This window comes from Octopus bimaculoides, chromosome 5 (assembly GCF_046866305.1).
Source record: "Octopus bimaculoides isolate indiv1 chromosome 5, ASM4686630v1, whole genome shotgun sequence".
Lineage (NCBI taxonomy): Eukaryota > Metazoa > Mollusca > Cephalopoda > Octopoda > Octopodidae > Octopus > Octopus bimaculoides.
Genome location: NC_142932.1, coordinates 127,298,880 through 127,317,954, shown reverse-complemented (window position 1 = coordinate 127,317,954; position 19,075 = coordinate 127,298,880). Strand labels below are relative to the sequence as shown.

General features: G+C 37.0%; 1 protein-coding gene across 2 annotated transcripts in view; it reads right to left on the bottom strand.

Moving 5' to 3' along the window:
* The window catches only part of LOC106867829 (serine/threonine-protein kinase greatwall), a 729,021-nt gene that overhangs the window by 419,056 nt on the left and 290,890 nt on the right, over positions 1 to 19,075 (bottom strand). For both annotated transcript variants that reach the window (XR_016242045.1, XM_089353060.1), the window contains exon 8: positions 10,329 to 10,435. Coding sequence is in view for 1 of the 2 variants with exons in the window: in XM_089353060.1 (XP_089209186.1) it covers positions 10,329 to 10,435 (107 nt within the window). In the remaining variant the exon portion in view is untranslated. The remainder of the gene's footprint in view (positions 1 to 10,328; positions 10,436 to 19,075) is intronic.

Sequence of the window (19,075 nt, the reverse complement as noted above, 5' to 3'; positions counted from 1 at the left end):
AGATCAACAGCAACAACAACTAACACAGTAATGCCAGTGCCATCATAAGAAAACAAATTATCAACAAAATTAACAACAACAAAAATCACCATAACAAAAAGAACAACAACAAAGAACTTCATCTGGCAACAAGACCATCAAGAATGTCAGCAGTAACGGTAGTAATAGAAGAGTGGATGGCTTCTTTAACGGTTGCAGTGAAGAGTCTGTGGGATTTCATGGAGAGTGATTAGAACCGTTTCCTCTGAACAATAGAGATTCACTAAGGTTGTGGAGGAGGGAATGAACAAGGGCAATACAAGAGAGAGAGAGAGAGAGAGAGAGAGAGAGAGAGAGAGAGAGAGAGAATGTTGGTGGTGGGGGGAGTAGAATAAGAGAAAATAGTGTAGGATGAGTGAATGAACTATGAGAGAGAGTTAATGGAGAATGATAACAAAAAAGAAGTAGAAGAAAGATAAGGTCCAAGAAGAGAGAATATAATCAGGAGAAATGGAGAGATGTAAAAGAAATGAAATGAGATGAAATGAAAGAAAATCTGTAAGAGGGAAGCACCAGAAAAAGGAGAAGTCTAACAGAAAAGAGAGAGGGGTAGAGGTTTAAGAGAACGGAGGGGGTAGTGGTATAAGAGAAGAAAGGAGAGAAAGGATTAGAGGACTTGGGAGAGAGAGAGAGATAAGAGAAGAAAGAGGGTAGAGTTCTTAGAGGAAAGGAGATTTGAATGAAGATATATATATATATATATATATATATATATATATATATATGGAGAGAGAGGGAACAAAACTGAAAGAGGCGAGAAAGAGATGTGAATAGGGAGGAGAGAAAAAAGACAAACTTGTGAGAGAGAGAGAGAGAGAGAAAGAGAGAGAGAGAGACTGAGCTATGAGAGAAAGAAAGAATCTTCTGAGATAAGAAGGGTATAGAGAGAGAAAATAGCCTGTGTAGTTGAGATATGAGTAAGAAAGAGATTTGAGTGAAAAAGATCTGAGTGAGAGATGTAGGAGTGAGAGGAGAGACAGAGGAAGGGAAGAGAAAGAGAGAGAGATGTGGGGGGGGGGGAGTGATCTGTTGCATTACAAAAATGCTGTAAAGTTCTATTTGTTTACAAGAGAATAAAGCTATCGTTGGTTGCTGTTTCTGCATCTCATCAACCACTTTCCACCACACGAATACACTGATCTCAACAAATGTGTCAAACATTTCACACGAGAAGAAGCAGAAGAGAGAAAATGATTCCAATACATCCCCAAATCTAAATCCATTTCAATTTAATAGTGAAGTTTCGCTTTAAATTCTAAAAATAGTGCATATACATTTTTAAAGAGTTAAAGTGAACCCGTCAGTTAAGAATATTCAATAAATTTCCACAATTCAACAGTTCTAATGTTTACATCATCTTCCCCACTCTCCTCTCCTTAGTTTTAAGTTGGCTTACACAGACACACACACATACACACACACACATGCACTGGAACATATCTGCAAAGCCCCTAGGCCAAGTGCCTTCTTCTATGGGTATTGGTTTCACCTAAATCATATGAAAGAAGTTGGGTAGCAGAAAACTGAGCAGAAACTCATTAGAAGGGCTGTATCTGTTCTTTGGTGTCAGTAAACTTTATTATTCATCTGGTTTAACAACACCAAGTAGTCCTTGATGACTTTAACATAATCCACCTTGAGCTAAGCTTTCATGAGATATGGTAATACATTTCATGCCACCGGACTGGCTCCCGTGCAGGTGGCATGTAAAAAACACCATTTGAGCATGGTCATTGCCAGTATCGCCTGACTGGCCCTTGTACTGGTGCCACATTAAAGCACCCACTACACTCTCGGAGTGGTTGGCATTAGGAAGGGCATCCAGCTGTAGAAACCTTACCAGACCATATTGGAGCCTGGTGCAGCCTTCTGGCTCTCCAGTCCTCAGTCAAACCATCCAACCCATGCCAACATGGAAAGCGGATGTTAAACGATGATGATGATGATGATTAAGCCACAAATGAAAAAAAAAAGCCATTTCTGTGCATCTAATCAATAGGATTTAGGAACCTGATGTAAACTGTAAACCCATCAAGATAAGAGAGAACCAAAAGTGAGGCTGCAGCTCACAGATGGGGTACTGGAGAGCTACCTGTGGGCCTTAGAAATTTTCTCAATCTTTTCTACAAATTACTGTGACTCACTGAACAAGTGATGACTTTTAGATACTTTTTTCAGTCATAATTAGTTGAATTTTTTCTTACATGAGCATTTTTGGTGGTGGAAATGGTGGTATGTGCAAAGATATTACTTTGTAAGATATATGTGTGTGCCAAGGACAGATGTAAAAGAATGGAAAGTAGGCCATTGGGAAAGAAGTTGCCACTCCCAAGTGATACATCCATTGATATATGCACACACACACACACACACACACACACCATCATAATGTAAGATTTGTAAAATATATTAATATATTTACATAACACAAATGTTATCTAATATAGATTTCAGTACATTAGGTAGAGTGGATAGATTTATTCATAATATCAAAAGTTGACAGTCTATGCAGAGTTTTACTTTGGTTTGGGTGTTTATGACAGTCATACGCGTGCACACACACACACACACACACACTATATATAAAGTTGGCAGCTACTCAGTTTCACTCAGGGCCATTCATAACTGTCATGAACAGCTCAAGGTGAAAGTCCATGTAGCCTACTATGTGTATATATAAAGTGTGCATGTGTATATGTGAGAGAGAGAGAGAGAGAGAGAGATTTGTTAAGTGCATGTGTGTATATGAGTATACTAGCGGAAAGAATGGTCATACCAAAATAAGCCACTACAAAAATATGCAGAGAATAAGAGACTACATGTCTTATAAAGAAAGTATAGCCATCTTGAAAAGTCGACTGGATTTCTTCAGTTCTCAAAGATAAGCATCACTCACATAGAATATAGTGAAATACACAAAACAAGAGATTAAAAGTTTCAAGATGTATAAAGTATATAAAATGGTAAATGGTGATAGCAAATGAATGGCTAAACCAGCAAAAAGCATTGCAGAGCTAACTACAAAAGAATGAAAGCTACAATGATTTGTAAATTTAGAGTAAGTCCAAGGGTATGGTAGATTAAATTGACATGAGTTTATTACTGATAGGTTCTTGAGAGAATGAAAGTTTTAACCTAAATTTATCATGGACTGAACTCAAATCACAATGGCAATCTGTTTGTGTGATTAAACACAACAAAGAGATTGCCATTATGCAGCAAATTTGCTTTACTGTATACATTATTGCTTCAAATTTCAATATTCCTTGTCTAACCAATTGAAGCTACTGAGACAAGGATCTAGAACCCTTTCAAATACCATGTCCTGTGTCAAAGGTCATTATAGACAAACTGAACTCCTTTTGCCATCCATCCAAATCAGCAAAGATTGTTACTTTACTTCAAGCAGTCATATATAAGACACAAAATGCAAGAGCATCATATCTGACGCTGTTGTAACCCTGAGAACTACAAGTACAAAACTGACAAACTGGATTGAAATGATGGCAGTAAATGCAAAATAGCATTGCTTGGAACCACAACCATCCCCTGTAAAGTCCTGAAAATCTGAATGAAGACTTTTACCTGAGCCCACTTGCTGTGGGCAGCTGACACTTTGTTACACACCCCTGTGACACTACTATGTTAAACAAAAGCAACAATGATCCTTTCTACTTAGGCACAAGGCCTGAAATTTGTGTGATGGAAGCTAAACAATTAAATCAATACCAGTGTTTGACTGGTCCTTATTTTCACAACCCTGAAAGGATGACAGGCAAAGTCGGCCTCAGTGGAAGTTGAACTCAGAACATAAAGCTAGACAAAATGCTTAGCAGCATTTTGTTTGGCATGCTAACAGTTCTGTCAGCCAAGGATCAGGCCAATTACAAATAGAAGGAGTGAAATGCTGTTGTCTTCAAAAATGTCTCTTTTTATTTTAACTTTTTCATCCCCAGTTGTAATCTTGTTTCCCAGTGCTTCATGCTTCCTGAAAGTAAGTTGAGAATACTATTTGCTATAACACACAGAGTCTTTCTTTAACGACAAATAAAAAATCATGTTAAAAGCTGCCTTCAAGAATCTTTTATCAAATGAATTGACCCCACTACTTATTTCTCTTTAAGTTTGGTAATTCTTCTGTCACTCTCCTATTGCCAATCTGCTAAGTTACAAGGGACGTAAACACAGCAACACAGGTTGTCAAGTGGTGATGGGAACAAACACAGACACAAAGTCTCTCTCTCTCTCTCTCTCTCTCACACACACACACACACACACACACATATAACTGATGAGTTTGTTTTAGTTTCTGTCAACCAAATCCATGACAAGGCTTTGTTGGCCTGGGGCTATAGAAGACACTTGCCGAAGGTGCTGCTGACTGGGACTGAACCCAGAGCCATGTGGTTGACAAGCAAACTTCTTACCCCACAGTCACACCTGTAGTTGATCTTTTCTTCTAACAGTTTCCTTTCTCCAACATGGCTGAATATTTCTTCTGCAATAACTCCAGTCAAAACTTTCTACATTCGAAGGAGACTCATAAAAGGTGTCTGTTTGCTGACCTCCTTACACTTTCAGCAATATCTTTCAGCAAAACCTATTAACACCAAATGTCATCCATTCAGGAATACTTTTATTTTCCATGTGCTCATGAAAGTGACTTCCAATCATGTAGTGTAATCCTTCAAAGTTTTTTATATGAAATCATTGAACCTTAACTTGACCAGGAGCAGCTTTCCAATTGGCCATCATTTTTATCTCGTTTTTTTAGCATTTTTTCTTTGAAATAGATATTTTAGTATTCATTTTTGCTGCAACCTCCTCTTTCCATCCTACTTCCTCAACGTGAACTTGTTCCCTTTTTTAAATATATCAACTCAGAATTGTCTTACTTTCTCCTTCACAGAGTTGAGTCATGTCTCCTGCTTGCTGTTCAGTTCTTGGTAAAACTTAAATTGATTGCTTGTAATCAACCTGTATTCTTTGCCCTCTTTTATTATGTGTGTGTGTAATGTTTTACTGCAACAGGTGTTGCTTTTGAGCATTGTTTCAATTCCTCAATAACAGTCTTGAAACCTTTTCACTGATTTGATTGACAAACATTCCGGTTAGTCCTTCTGAATATTTTTCCTTTAAGTCACCTATTTGTCCATCTCTCAACAAGTTCTATATCTTTTTTTGGAATTGGTCTGTTTTCCCCTTCCGTTCACTTCCAAAATGGATTTGTCTTTTGAGGAAAAGGAAAGAAAGAGAGATAAATCATCATCTTTTTTATGGATGAGTTGAAAGGAGGTAAAAAGATTGGCAAATACAGTGAGAATTTTTACTGCAAATATAAATCTGGAATTCAGAGTGAAGAAGTGTGGTCATTTGATAGTGAAACATGGAAATGTAGTAAGGAAAGATGGAATGGAGTTGACCTCTAAAGAGGTTACAGAAGAGACTAACACAGGTAAAGGATATAAATAACTTAGTATCTTGGAAGCAGATGAAATATTTCATAACAGCATAAAATATATCATCAGAAACGAATATTACAAATGCATTAGAAAAGCAGCCTAATCAAAACTGAATGGAGGCAACACCATAACAAGTATAAATTCATGAGCAGTGCCACTTGTAAGAGTTGTGAAAGTTGGACAGAAAGATGAGAAAAATCTTTACAATGAACAAGTTATACTCTCATCAGAGTGATGCAGAGTGAATGTGCATCCCGAGAAAAGAAAGAGGCATAGGCCTGCTAAATATAACTGAATGTGTTGAGAATTTGGAAAAGGAACTGACCAAGTATATTAGAACACCCAGTGAGAGAATGGTAAGTGTAAGACGGCTTACTGCAATGTATGTGAACTGTAAGTGAGGATACAAAGACAATGAAGAAGGGACAAAAGAAAGAATTGTGGACAAACAAAACATGACAGATAAAAGTTATAAAAGATAAAGAAGAAAATAAGAAGTATTGCATGTTGGAAAGTGATTATAAAAAGGCTTTTTTTTAAATTAAAAAAAAATGAAGAGTTGATATTTGCAGGCCAGGATTATGTTCTCCACACAAATTGTGGTAAGAGGTTTGCTTCCCAACTACATGGTTCTGGGTTCACCCCCACTGCATGGCCAAACCACTAAGTTACAGGGACGTAACGCACCAACACCAATCGATGGTTGGGTACAGACACAGACATAAGGGAACACACACACACACACTATATACAGAGCTATAGATATGCTGAGCCTCTTTCAGTTTCCATCTACCAAATCCACTCACATGGCTTCAGTTGGTCCAAAGCTATAGCAGAAGACACCAATCTAAGGTGCCACACAGTGGGACTGAACCCAGAACCATGTGGTTGAGAAGGAAACTTTTTACCACACAGCCACGCAAGCACCCTATTTGTTACTGTTATTTTCATAAACTTCTTCATTAACTTTATTACCAATTTTCTTTTATTTCCCACAATTTTTATTTAAATGTCTACTTTAGTTCCAACAGTTAGGCTTCATTGTCCTTTGAATTTTAGATTTTCTTTCTAATTCCAAATGTGAATGAAGAAATTATTCATCCAAATATTTTTCACAACCTCGCTATCAACACATCTCAAGAAATATGAGAATTTAATAAACTGTGTTAATTTTGAATTCTCTATGGACTTTCAGCAGCATCAAAAAACTATGGCGGCGGGTAGAAAATTAATTTTTGAATAGAATATATAGTTTATTGATTTTCATAATTTTAGCATGAAGTTTCATGAGAGCAGTTTTTCTTTTAATATCTTTGTATATGTTAATGAGAATATTAATAATAAAAAAAAATTAAAAATTTATGACACAGAGATGGCCAAAGTGATAAGGTACTGTTCCACTAGATTCTGGTTTATGAGATCAAATCTATTGAACTGTAAAAGTGCTTTAGTTCAGATTAATCACTTGGTTATAAGGAATACAGTTTTTTTTGTGTTTTTTTTTTTTTTGCAATTGCTTTGAGATCAAATAAAGTCTTGTGTACCTATTATTTCTTAAAGCTTTGCACAATTCGAAATGATCTGCACAAACCTGTCAAAAAATTCCTGCATGGCTCACTTCATCATAATACTGGAAAGAGAATAAGCCAACAAAAGCGGCACCAAGTGGATGCTTGACCTGTTAGAGATATCAGCCAAATCCCTTATGAAGCAAACATCATCAGCATCATCAACTGATGCCGGAGTGTCTGCTTTGTCAAATGTACTGCAGTGCATGCAGTCCTTAACAATGAGAGAAATTAAGTCAAAAACAGAATATCTATATGGTAATGAAGAAGTATTTTTGCAGAATTTTCCACCACCACCACCATCATCACCATCATCTATGTAGCACAAAAGAAAGTAATGCTTCAACTAGCTCTGGGCAAATTTTTCTCCATTATTTCAATAAAAATATATGAAATTTAGCAACATAACATCTCTTTTATTGCCCTTTTGTCTTCACATATCGTTTTCATAGTGTTTGTATTTATCTGAAGTGAAAATAAGTATGAAAAATGAGCCTCGAAGATAAAGAGATATCTTTAGCTTTTGCTTGTTTGGCACACATTTTATGCAACCCTTTCCCACCATCTCAGGGTCAAAACAATGGCAACATTAAATAATATATCTCTGAAACAAAGGCAGGATTCTTTTACTTGTTTCACTCATTTCACTGCAGCCATGCTAGAGCACCACTTTTAGTCAAACAAATGAACCTCAGGACTTATTCTTTGTAAGCCTAGTATTTATTCTATTGTTTGCTTTTGCCGAACCACTAAGCTACGGGGACATAAACACACCGACATTGGTAGTCAAGTGATAGTTGGGGGAATAAACACAGACACACAACTGCATGCATGCATACATACATACATACATACGGCAAATGAAAGATGGAATATACAAGAATTTATTATTAATCATGACAATTATTTCGACACATCTACTACCAATTCTTCATGGGGGGGGGGGGACACTCAACAACTGGTTCAGGAGCATCTGGCGGTGCAGATGCATCTCATCAGGTGATAATTGAATATAGCTCATTAAAATAACAGTTCCACAATGTAACTTCCCATTTTGTAGAAAGAAAAGCAGCCAGACAGATGAAATATCTTCATCTATATAGAAGATCAAAAATAAAATCACAGATAGCAAAAAGATAAACAAACATGCAATCCAGCGAGAAAAGAATATATATATATATATATATATGATAAGATTCTTTGAGTTTCCGTCTACCAACTCCATTCACAAGGCTTTGGTCAGTCCAAGGCTATAGTAGAAGACACTTGCCCAAGGTGTCACACAGAGAGACTGAACCCGGGACCACGTGGCTAGGAAACAAGCTTCTTACCACACAGCCACTCCTGCATCTGGTCACAGAATATGATCGTAAGACCATTAAACAAAGAGACTGAACCAGTGGTTCCCAACCATTTTTTGCCTGTTTTACTCTACAAGACCCATCATCATCATCATCATTTAACATCCATTTTCCATGTTGGCATGGGTTGGACAGTTTGACTGAGGTCTGGAAAGCCAGCAGTGGCACCAATCTGATCTGGGAATGTTTCTAAAGTTGGATGCCCTTCCTAACACCAACCGCTCCAAGGGTATAATGGGTACTTTTTACGTGCCACCAGCACACGAGCCAGTCAGGCGAGTCTAGCGTCGATCAAGTTCGGATAGTGCATTTTACGTGCCACCAGCAAAGGAGACAGTCAGGTGGGCCTGGCATCGATCATGTTCGGATAGTGTTTTTTGCAGGCCACCAGCATCGGAGCCAGTCAGGCGGGCCTAGCATCAATCACATTTGCATTCTGCTTTTTATGTGCCATCAGCACAGGAGCCAGTCAGGCAGGTCTAGCATCGATCATGTTCGGATAGTGCTTTTTACATGCCACCAGCACAGGAGCCAGTCAGGAAGCAGAGTTTTTTTTTAAATCCTATTGTATTTTTATGATTAAATATCATTAGGACTTATATAAAAAAAAAATTTAGATATGATATGTATTGAAGAAGTATAAACAATTTATCACATAAATTTTAACAAGCTTGCTTCCTGACCACACGGTTCCAGGTTCAGTCCCACTATGCGACACCTTGGTCAAGTGTCTTCTACTATAGCCTCGGGCCGACCAAAGCCTTGTGAGTGGAGTTGGCAGACAGAAACTGAAGGAAATCTGTCATATATATATATATATATATATATATATATATGCATGTATTTGTGAGTCGGTTTGTTCCCCCACTATCACTTGACAACCAATGTTGATGTGTTTATGTCCCCATAACTTAGCGGTTTGGCAAAAGAACCAATAGAATAAGTACTAGGCTTACAAAGAATAAGTCCTGGGGTCGATTTGTTTGACAAAAGGGGGTGCTCCAGCATGGCTACAGTCAAATGACTGAAACAAGTAAAACAACAAAAAATAAAAGAACAAAACCTTATCGGGACCCGCAAGTACCACATGGACTCCGACCAAGAACCAATGGATTAAACAAAAACCGAGAGTAGGAGGGCACAAAAATAAACAATTCTGTACTCTTAAAATATTGATTTTCTGTCAAAAGCTGTTATGGAGGTGCCCTGGTTGCTTTGCCTTGTAGCTTAAACCTGTGTAAGAGTTACAATGTAATCTAAACACAAAATGCAAATGTATTAAAATGTTGGGGGTTGGTTAGTTACAGCCCCTCCTTTTAAACTGGGATAGAAAAATGTTAAAATGTTTTTGTTTTTTTTTTTAAAAGAAAAAAAGGGGAAAACGAATGGCATCCAGAAACCTATTTCAAGTCATACACAAGCAACAACAACATGTATTTCCAAAGAATATATCTCAACATATTCATATTTTGCTTCTTCTAATGGATTTCATGTCAGCTTCACTACTTTTCAAAAGCTAATATTTTTACTTCCATTTTTTTTGCCATTATTTTTATATGTATATGATGAAAATAACACCTAATTGTCAAGGCAAGAACAAAACACCATAGTAACTTGACACTCATTATGTATGCTGAAACGATATAAGTCTGCTGAATATAAGCTAAAAACATGCATCTAATGAATATTACTAGCATTTATGAATGGAAATTGCTTTGGCAGGTTAGATGAAGTAGTTTGGAGGTAGAAGAGCTTTAAATTTGACTTTAGAATGAGATTTAAATGTCTCCAATATACAACCCTATGAAAATAAACATACAATTCTTTGTCACAGGATACAATTCATTTCATTTTTAAATGCAAAACACCTGTATAAATGATGTGGTGAATGTACTTACAAAACCCAAAGAACTTGTCAGGGAAAGAATCTGGCCAGGCGTCAGGTGGCATTTCTCCAACCATTCTTGACTATTTGAACAATGAAACACTTCTTGGTTCATTTTAGCTATAATAAAAATATAAGATAGAAAGACTTGAAAATTAAAATGAACAAAATAATTAACAGTAATAAGCATACACAAGTGTTAGTTGAATCAAATTATGATTAAGAGATTGGTAATGGTTCAAATCAGATTCAACTTGAATTGTTTCACTCAAGAAATTTAAATCTTCCATCTTTTAATTGTTTCAACCTTTTGGTTGTAACCAAGCTGAGGAAAAGGCTTGAAGAATTTTAGTGAAACTTCTTTTTTCGTTGGGGTCTTTTACCGAAATGCTACATTACAGGGACATAAACACACCAACACCAGTTGTCAAGTGGTGATGGGGTGGGGACAAACACAGATACAAAGACACACATACATTGATATACACAATATACACACACACATGTATATATGACAGGCTTGTTTCAGTTTCCTTCTGCCAAATCCACTCACAAGGCTTTGGCCAGCCTGAGTCTATAGCAGAAGACTCTTGCCCAGTGTGTCACACAGTGAGACTGAACTTGGAAACAGGTGATCAGGAAGCCACATCTTTCAAAAATTAAAAAGCTGAGATGTTACTAAACTAAGACAGATGTTGAGGATTGTTAGCTGCTCCTGATTTTTCATAAACCTTATCTGTCTTAAATACCAGCTTCAATCTAGCACTTGCTTAACTTTGATAATTTTCAAAAACCTTGTTATTTATAATTGTTGTTGAGATAGCAAAATTTACTGCTGAAGACACACATTCAACAAAACACTATATAATATATGAATAATTAAATTTGATAGAAGCAAATATCTAATTTCATTGTCAAGGTAGTTCTCAGCTAACAGACTCAAAGGAAAATGGATAAGATAACAGCGATACAGCACAGCAAATTCACATCATTTTTCAATGTATAAATACCATCTAAAATTAGATAGAGATACAAACATATTAATAATAGTCTGAAAATAAATTTGAAAATTTTTCATTAAACATGAATTATGAAATTAAATATAAATATTTTGCTTACTGTTGCATATTCTATAAAGCATTTCCAACTTTCCAAAACAAAAAAAAAAAAGGGCACATGACCCACCTATAATACGACCACAAACAGGGGCAATCAAATTCACAATTCTCGAGCTCTTCCTTTATTTTTTGGCATAGAAATTTCTTACTGTAACACTAAGTGTACATTTATCCAGCTGGGTACTTAGAATGCTGTATTGAAAGGTCAATCGGATCAAATCCAACCCTAACGATGATGTTGTATCCTACTTGTACGTAATCTGTATTACTTCTCACAATTAACTGAGAAACTAAGTAAATTTCTTGCCTCTCTACCTTTAAGGTGTCGATGATTAACAAAAAAACAAAAAAAAAAAGCCTGCATAGTAATTGCAAGCCAACCATTTATAAGAAGAACTGAATTTTCAGAACATGCAAACTATAAAGGCAGAATAATCTTCAGAAATACTTCATGTGTATATTTAAGTGGAGCAGGTTCACTCTTGCTGTTGATGCCCCCGAGAAAGACACTGACATCAGAACTTCCATGCTTGTAAATCTAAGGTTTTATGCCAAGATATCATGAGTTGTACAGGTGTATGCAAACAGATGCAGAACTTGAGTTCAAAAAGAAATATCATTTACAAACCAAAAATGCTGTTTAGGTCAGCACCAGTGCTTTCAGGCTTATTGATTTAACCACATATCATTTCAGTGTGTAACAAAGTCAAACAACAGGAAACATTATAAACAAGGTTCACCACCAACATTGGCTCAGTTTTTACTAAAATTGACATCCAATGGTTATGATGATGAGCTTTCCAACTGATCCGATCAATGGAACAGCCTGCTTATGAAATTAATGCACAGGTGGCTGAGCACTCCAAGGACAATGCATACTCATAACAGAGTTCTCAAGGAGATTCAGCATGACACGGAATGTGACAGGGCTGGCCCTTTGAATTACAGGTTCTACTCTTTCTTACCAGCTGAGTGAACTGAAGCAATGTGAAATAAAGTGTCTTGCTCAAGGACACAACATGCCACCCAAATTCCAACTCACAACCAATGACCATGAGCCAAATATCTTAACCACTTAGCCATGCACCTTGGCTTTTTCTGTTAGATATATCGATCACCTCATTCTTCAACATTGCAACATGCCATTTAACATTATAACATGCTGTTAAAAACAAGCTCCTTGTTTTTTTTTTTGTTTTCCTTTTCATTTTTGTTTTCTAATTCTTTTTTATTTTTATTACACCCTTACCATTTCTTTGCAGCCAACGCACAGAATGTAAACAGAATACAATATAAGACAACAACAAATGGCTTGCAAAAACACAATTTATTGCTTCCACACAGGCAAGGCTTTGTTATATATTGTTCTACTGACAAATCAAACCATATCTGATTAACTCTCTGGTGCAGAAGTAATTTGGTGATCTTTGTCAGTAAAAGAACATCCTGTTTTCCATCTGAAGACAGCAACGTTTTTAACACCAATCAAATTTTACGTTGGTTGTTCCCCTCACCCCTATACACTCATCAGAAAGACATCAAAACATAAAAAGATGCTTGGACAGCTTATTGCAATAAGCCTGTCAAAATTCACAGCTCAAAACAGTAACTATACATACATACACATGACAATGGGTACAAAATCTCAATTCAGATTAGTCTACAACATACATTTTGCTGAGTCTAAGGATAATTCCTAAATGTTCAGTCAAAGAACTGTGTTTTAAGTCTATTCACCAAACAAAACACTAGTACCAACTGTGTTATGAAAATTCAAAATTGATCAGAAGATCTCTAAATGTGAAAATGGCAAGGTCTAAATTTTTCAAATAATTTTTGGAAATCTGAGCTCTGAATCTTCATAAAAACAACATCAAATTTAATTCCAGCATATATCATCATCACCATGTATATTTATATAATATGGTTTAGTAAAAAGTTTCAATCAAGTACAGTGGGGTCAATCAACTCCATCCCTACATCAAAATTCTGTGCTTCAGTGAGTATGCCAGAAACAATTCTAGTGGTTCTGCTTCCAGTTTTATGTTCTAAGTTCAAATTCTGCTGAAGTCAATTTCTCTTTTGATCCTTGGGGTTCAATGTTATCAACTAGCTCTCCTTCCTAAAACTTCAGGCCTTGTGCCTACAGTAGAGTTGTTATTATCATTATTATTGCAAAGTCGTGAACAAAGCTAAAACACCAGTATGGAAACTAAATGCATTGCAGTATGCACGTAAATGTACAACCTTGGTTCTTAGTTAAAAAATCTCACTTTTATGGACTTCACTTTTATCTGCTAATGTCAATAAAATAAACTCACTGGACCCATGGAAATTCCCATTGTGTTGACAGCTAAGACATAATAATTATTCTGGTTTCTTCATTTCTTTCTCTGATCCCTTGTAAATACTAATTGCATTCTCTTTCATTCGTATTTTCTCTTGTTGCTGTTCCCATGCTCGATTTCAAAATTCATCCATCTGCTCTGACAACATCCAACCCTGTATTTTCTCATCCTTCCTCATTACTGCACAACATCATCACTGTCTGTATTTTTATGAAGTGGGAAAAAAAAAAAAAAAAAAAAACCGTAAAAAGGCTCAGTTTTTGTTCTCTGACAGAATTAGTTGCACTAAGCTTCATGACTGAGATTTTTTACAAATTAATTTCATTTCAATAGAAAAAAAGAAATCACTTCAGTATTCACTGCTGCTTCCTTACCACTACCACCATCAGCTCCACCATTAACCAACATACCTGTGCGAAACTCCATCACCTAAACAACAACTAGCTCTGAGTATATCACGTGCGTGCGTGCGTGCGTGCGTGTGTGTGTGTGTGTGTGTGTGTGTGCAAGCATACGTGAATTTGTATAGCATTCCTTATTTCTTTCCCTTTCTGATCATCACCACCTCTCTCTCACTCTCTCTTTCCCTGGTTTTCTATCCCCATCACTCAGTACAACTATTCTCCCCTCAACAGAAAGCTTTCTTAGGACATAACAAATACTTGTGGCTACAAGTGTCATTGATATAATTGATACCAATATTCTTTTCTACTCTAGGCACAAGGCCCACCCGTAATTTTGAGGGAGGGGGCCAGTCGATTAGGTCGACCCCAGTACATAACTGGTACTTAATTTTTCGACCCCGAAAGGATGAAAGGCAAAGTTAACTTCGGCGGAATTTGAACGTAAAAGACAGATGAAATACCGCTAAGTATTTCACCCGGCATGGTAACATTTCTGCCAGCTCGTCGCCTTAATAGATACCAATCTTATCCAGAACTTGACTGACAACTAATTGGCACTGTACTGATCAAGGAGATATCCTCATTTTTATGTCATGGCTTCAGACAGTGAGCTGGTAGAATAGTTACTGCACCAGACAAAATGCCTAAAAGTATTTCTTCTGTCTTTTATGTTCCTAGTTCAAATGCCACTGAGGTCAATTTTGCCATTCATCCTTTCGGGATTGTTAAAATAAGAACCAGTAAAGGACTGGGGTCAATGTAATCAACTTTCTCCTCCGCCATAAATTGCTGGCACTATGGCAAATTTAGAAAGAATTATTAAATTATTGTTAATGCCATCAAGACAGATAAATTGATTGTAAATAATAAAATCCTTAGTCTGGTTTCACTTCTCAACTGGAACTAGTCTAGTTGTACATAGGGAAGGTAAAAACATCTCTGCCACTCAAATTCACTATTGCAAAATGATGATGATGGTGATGACTATTATTATTATTATTATTATTATCATTATTATTATCATGGTGAAAGGTGCCAGGACCATTGGCACATTGAACAACATGCTTAGTGGCATTTCTTCCTGCTCTTTAGGTTCTGAGTTCAAATTCCACCAAGGTCAACTTTCAGGATTGATTAAAATAAGTACCAGTTGAGTACTGGAGCCGATGTACTTCCATTACACTCTCTCCCTAAATTTGTTGGCCATGTGTGAAAATTTGAAAACCATTATTATAATTATTACATTAGCTGGGAAACCAAACAGAAATGTCACTGATGTTCCAAGTGTTGATTTCACTGGAAGATCTTGGTTATATTCTAAATTGTTTTAATCCAAAGACTATAAAAAGATGGTCAAGAAGGGAAGAAACCCCAAACGTTACATTTATGTGCAGCTGACCAGCTCAAAGCAATCTGAACCAGAGTGAAGAAGAAAAGAGCAGGAAGCCACACTCCACCACTGCTTCCGACTGCAGCAAACACAACAGTTGCAACAATAGCGCCAGCAACCCAAAGCAATAACAATTGCTTTGGGTAAATAAAAGAAAGGGCACTAAGAAGTCTTCTTACCAACAATGAAAGCAAAAAGAAATTCCTGAAAACACAGGCGTAACATCAACACCCTTCATGAGTGAGGAAGATACAAAGGGCTATGGAGAGTCCAAAAAAAGTGAGAATGAAACAATCCATAAAGAGGAAGCAGTGTGGGTCACAGGAAAGAAGTGAAATGACCTTCTAAAGCATAGGTTCTCAAAGTGGGCGCTACCACCCCGTGGTGCGCTTTGAGACGGTCCAGGTGGGTGCTGGTGCCTAAGGGGGTGGTAGAGAAAAAGGAGGCAGTGGGAGGAAAGCAGTGAATTGGGGGACGCTGTGAATTTATTATAATATTATTATAGTATTGTACATAAATTATACAATATTAAATATCAAATGATTCATAATATATATAAATTAGTAAAATATAAAATATTTATTCATACATAAAAATAGGGGTGAGGGTGCTGAGGGTAGAATGTGGCCATGAGGGAGGTGATGGCCCAAAAAGTTTGAGAATCTCTGTTGTAAAGTAAAAGGTTTTGGAGCAACAAAACAAAACACAAAAAGAAATGGTCAAATATAGAAGTGAACCAACGGGCCTAAAAGACCAGCAATCACGATGGCAACAACAAAGTTACAAGAGCCACAGAAGCAATATGAGACATAACAATAACAGAAGTTGAAGGAGGAAGAGCAGCAGCAGCAGCTGCTAAAAGAAGCACTGCAAAAAGAATAGGAGTCGAATGGGAAATGCGCTACCAAAGCTAACTCAAAGAACTTGCCTGGAATTGAAAGGAAATGTCATCTCAAAGAACTGACCAGTCATGTGGCAACACCAAAGCAGAGATAATTGCAGAAGAGACATACCAACATCTACACAAGACACATTTAATACTATAAACAGAAAGGCTGTCAAAAAACAATAAGGAAACCAAAGATCAATTAAATGTTCAATAAGATGGTGCTGAAGGTATTTCAGAAGGCAAGTGACAAATTTAGACATCACAGGAATTATTCCTCATCAGCATCACCATCACTGCTGCTGCCACCACCACAACCAACACTGCCATTGTTATTAAAAAAGTGGATTGGCAGAAACATTAGAGTGATAGAAAAAATACCTTGTGGTATTACTTCTAGCTTTTTATATTCTGAGTTTCAAATCTTGCCATGGCCAAGATTTGCCTTTCATCCTTCAAGGTTTGGGATAATAAAGTGCCAATAGAGTAATGAGGTCAATGGAATGTAGTAGCAATCTCCTACCAAACCGTTGGCCTTGTGCCATTAGAAACAAGTCTAATAATCAACATAATCATCATCATCAACATCATGTTCATAACAATTTTGTACAAGATTCTACTGCACTAGGCTTATGTGCTTCTACAATTAACAAAATAGGATGAGCAAATATTATTGTCTTGTTGGCTGAGGTAAAGAGAGGGATAAGATGTTGCCCTGAGACACACCACACCAGCTGCCGGAGGGGGTAAATCTATTTAACTTACAGTCTCATCCTGTAAAACACAATAGAGATCTAGCTAATGGTGCTTATGGATCATATTTATAGCCAAGTTTAAAAATCTGATCATTTAACCTGACAACCACTTCTGGATCCATAACCTAAAAACCTTCATCCTCCCAACCACACTGCTTCTTTTACTATAAATTATAAAACAAAAAAAAAAAGAATGGGTGTAAATATGATAAAAGGAAAGGAGGAAAATTGCTACATTTTAATAAACTGTAATATATATATATACGTATGTATGTATGTATGTATGTATGTATGTATACGCACACATATACATACAGATACATTGTTATCAGAACAAAAACTTTATCTTTCAACATAGACAATAACCAATGCTGTGTGTGAGTATGTGTGTGTGTGTGGGTGTGTGTGTGTGAGTGTGTGTGTGTGTGTGTCTGTTTAAAAAGAAAAAGCATCCAAGTCATAATTTGTCCTGCCATTATATCCTTCCAACTACAAAGACAAACGTGTGTGAATACATGTGCACATAAGTGCATACTTGCATGTGCGCACGCACACACACGCACACACATATGCGCGCTTGTACACACACGCACACACATATGCACGCTTGTACACACACGCACAGGATCTGTTTTTATAGGCAAACCTCAAACATTTACCAAGCCATCCTTTGAGAGTTTCTAAATAAACACACTGCAAATGCACTGTTTTAAATCTATCTGTCTTTTCTTGCAATAAAAAAGCATCTCATATTCTCTTAACTCAAACTATCAGATGATCTTACACACACACACACGCACACACACACTTGAGTATGTGGGAAGTAGTGGGGGAGAGACATGGTGCAAAAATGTATAAAGGCCATGGCATGCAGGCAAATAAGAAGAAAAGAAAAAGTTCTCAAGGATGTCAGGGAAATGTCCGATTTTGTGAAAGAAATATAAAAAGAATGGCAGATCTGAATAAACTTGAGTTTCTCAAAGTAACAGGCAGGAAATACATTGTTGTTAATTGCAATAGCACAGCGGCCACAAGAACAACATAAACATCAGCAACAACAACAACAACAAACAAAAGCAACATCAACAGAAGTTGTGTGATGTATGCATACATGTGTGGGAGAATGTTCACAATATAGGTAAGTAGTTTGGGAAGAGAGAGAGATGGAGCGAAGCAACAATAAGACAGAGGTAAGACAGAAAAGAGGTAAAGTGGAGAAGCAGAAGGAAATAGAAGAAAGAGGGTGAGTATTTGCAACAGTCGGGGGGGGGGGGGGGTGTTACGGTGCTTTTGGCTTTCTCTGCCTTGGTCCATCCCTCCTGTTTTCATTTTCAGTTACAATGTGTGCATGCATGTGCACGGTGTTGCTTCTGATGCTTCTTTATCTCATACCTCATATATATGTGTATGTGTGTATGGGTGGGTGCACAAGTGCATCTGCACATCCCCCCCACACACATGATGGTCACACACACACACACACACACGTGATAGTTGTGTTAGTGTTCATGTGTGTGCATGTACGACTACAGAGAGAGAGAGAGAAAGAAAGAGAAGATAGGTCTCTAATATGGTCCTCACTATCCCACCACTTTTTATCAATTACCACACCTAATCACCCTCTTCCCAGCCCATTAGCCCAAGATCAATAACCATGTTTGTGGTTCAATATAAATGTATAGAGACACTGGCTCAACAGAGATCGACATCATCCAATATAACCAGATTCTCTGTTGACACACAAACATCACAGCCTTCTAACTCTTACACTATTGACACATACATCAACATCTCCACCACCACCACCACCACCACCACATTCACCATTATGAACATAATTCTTCTTGATTCTCTTCCAC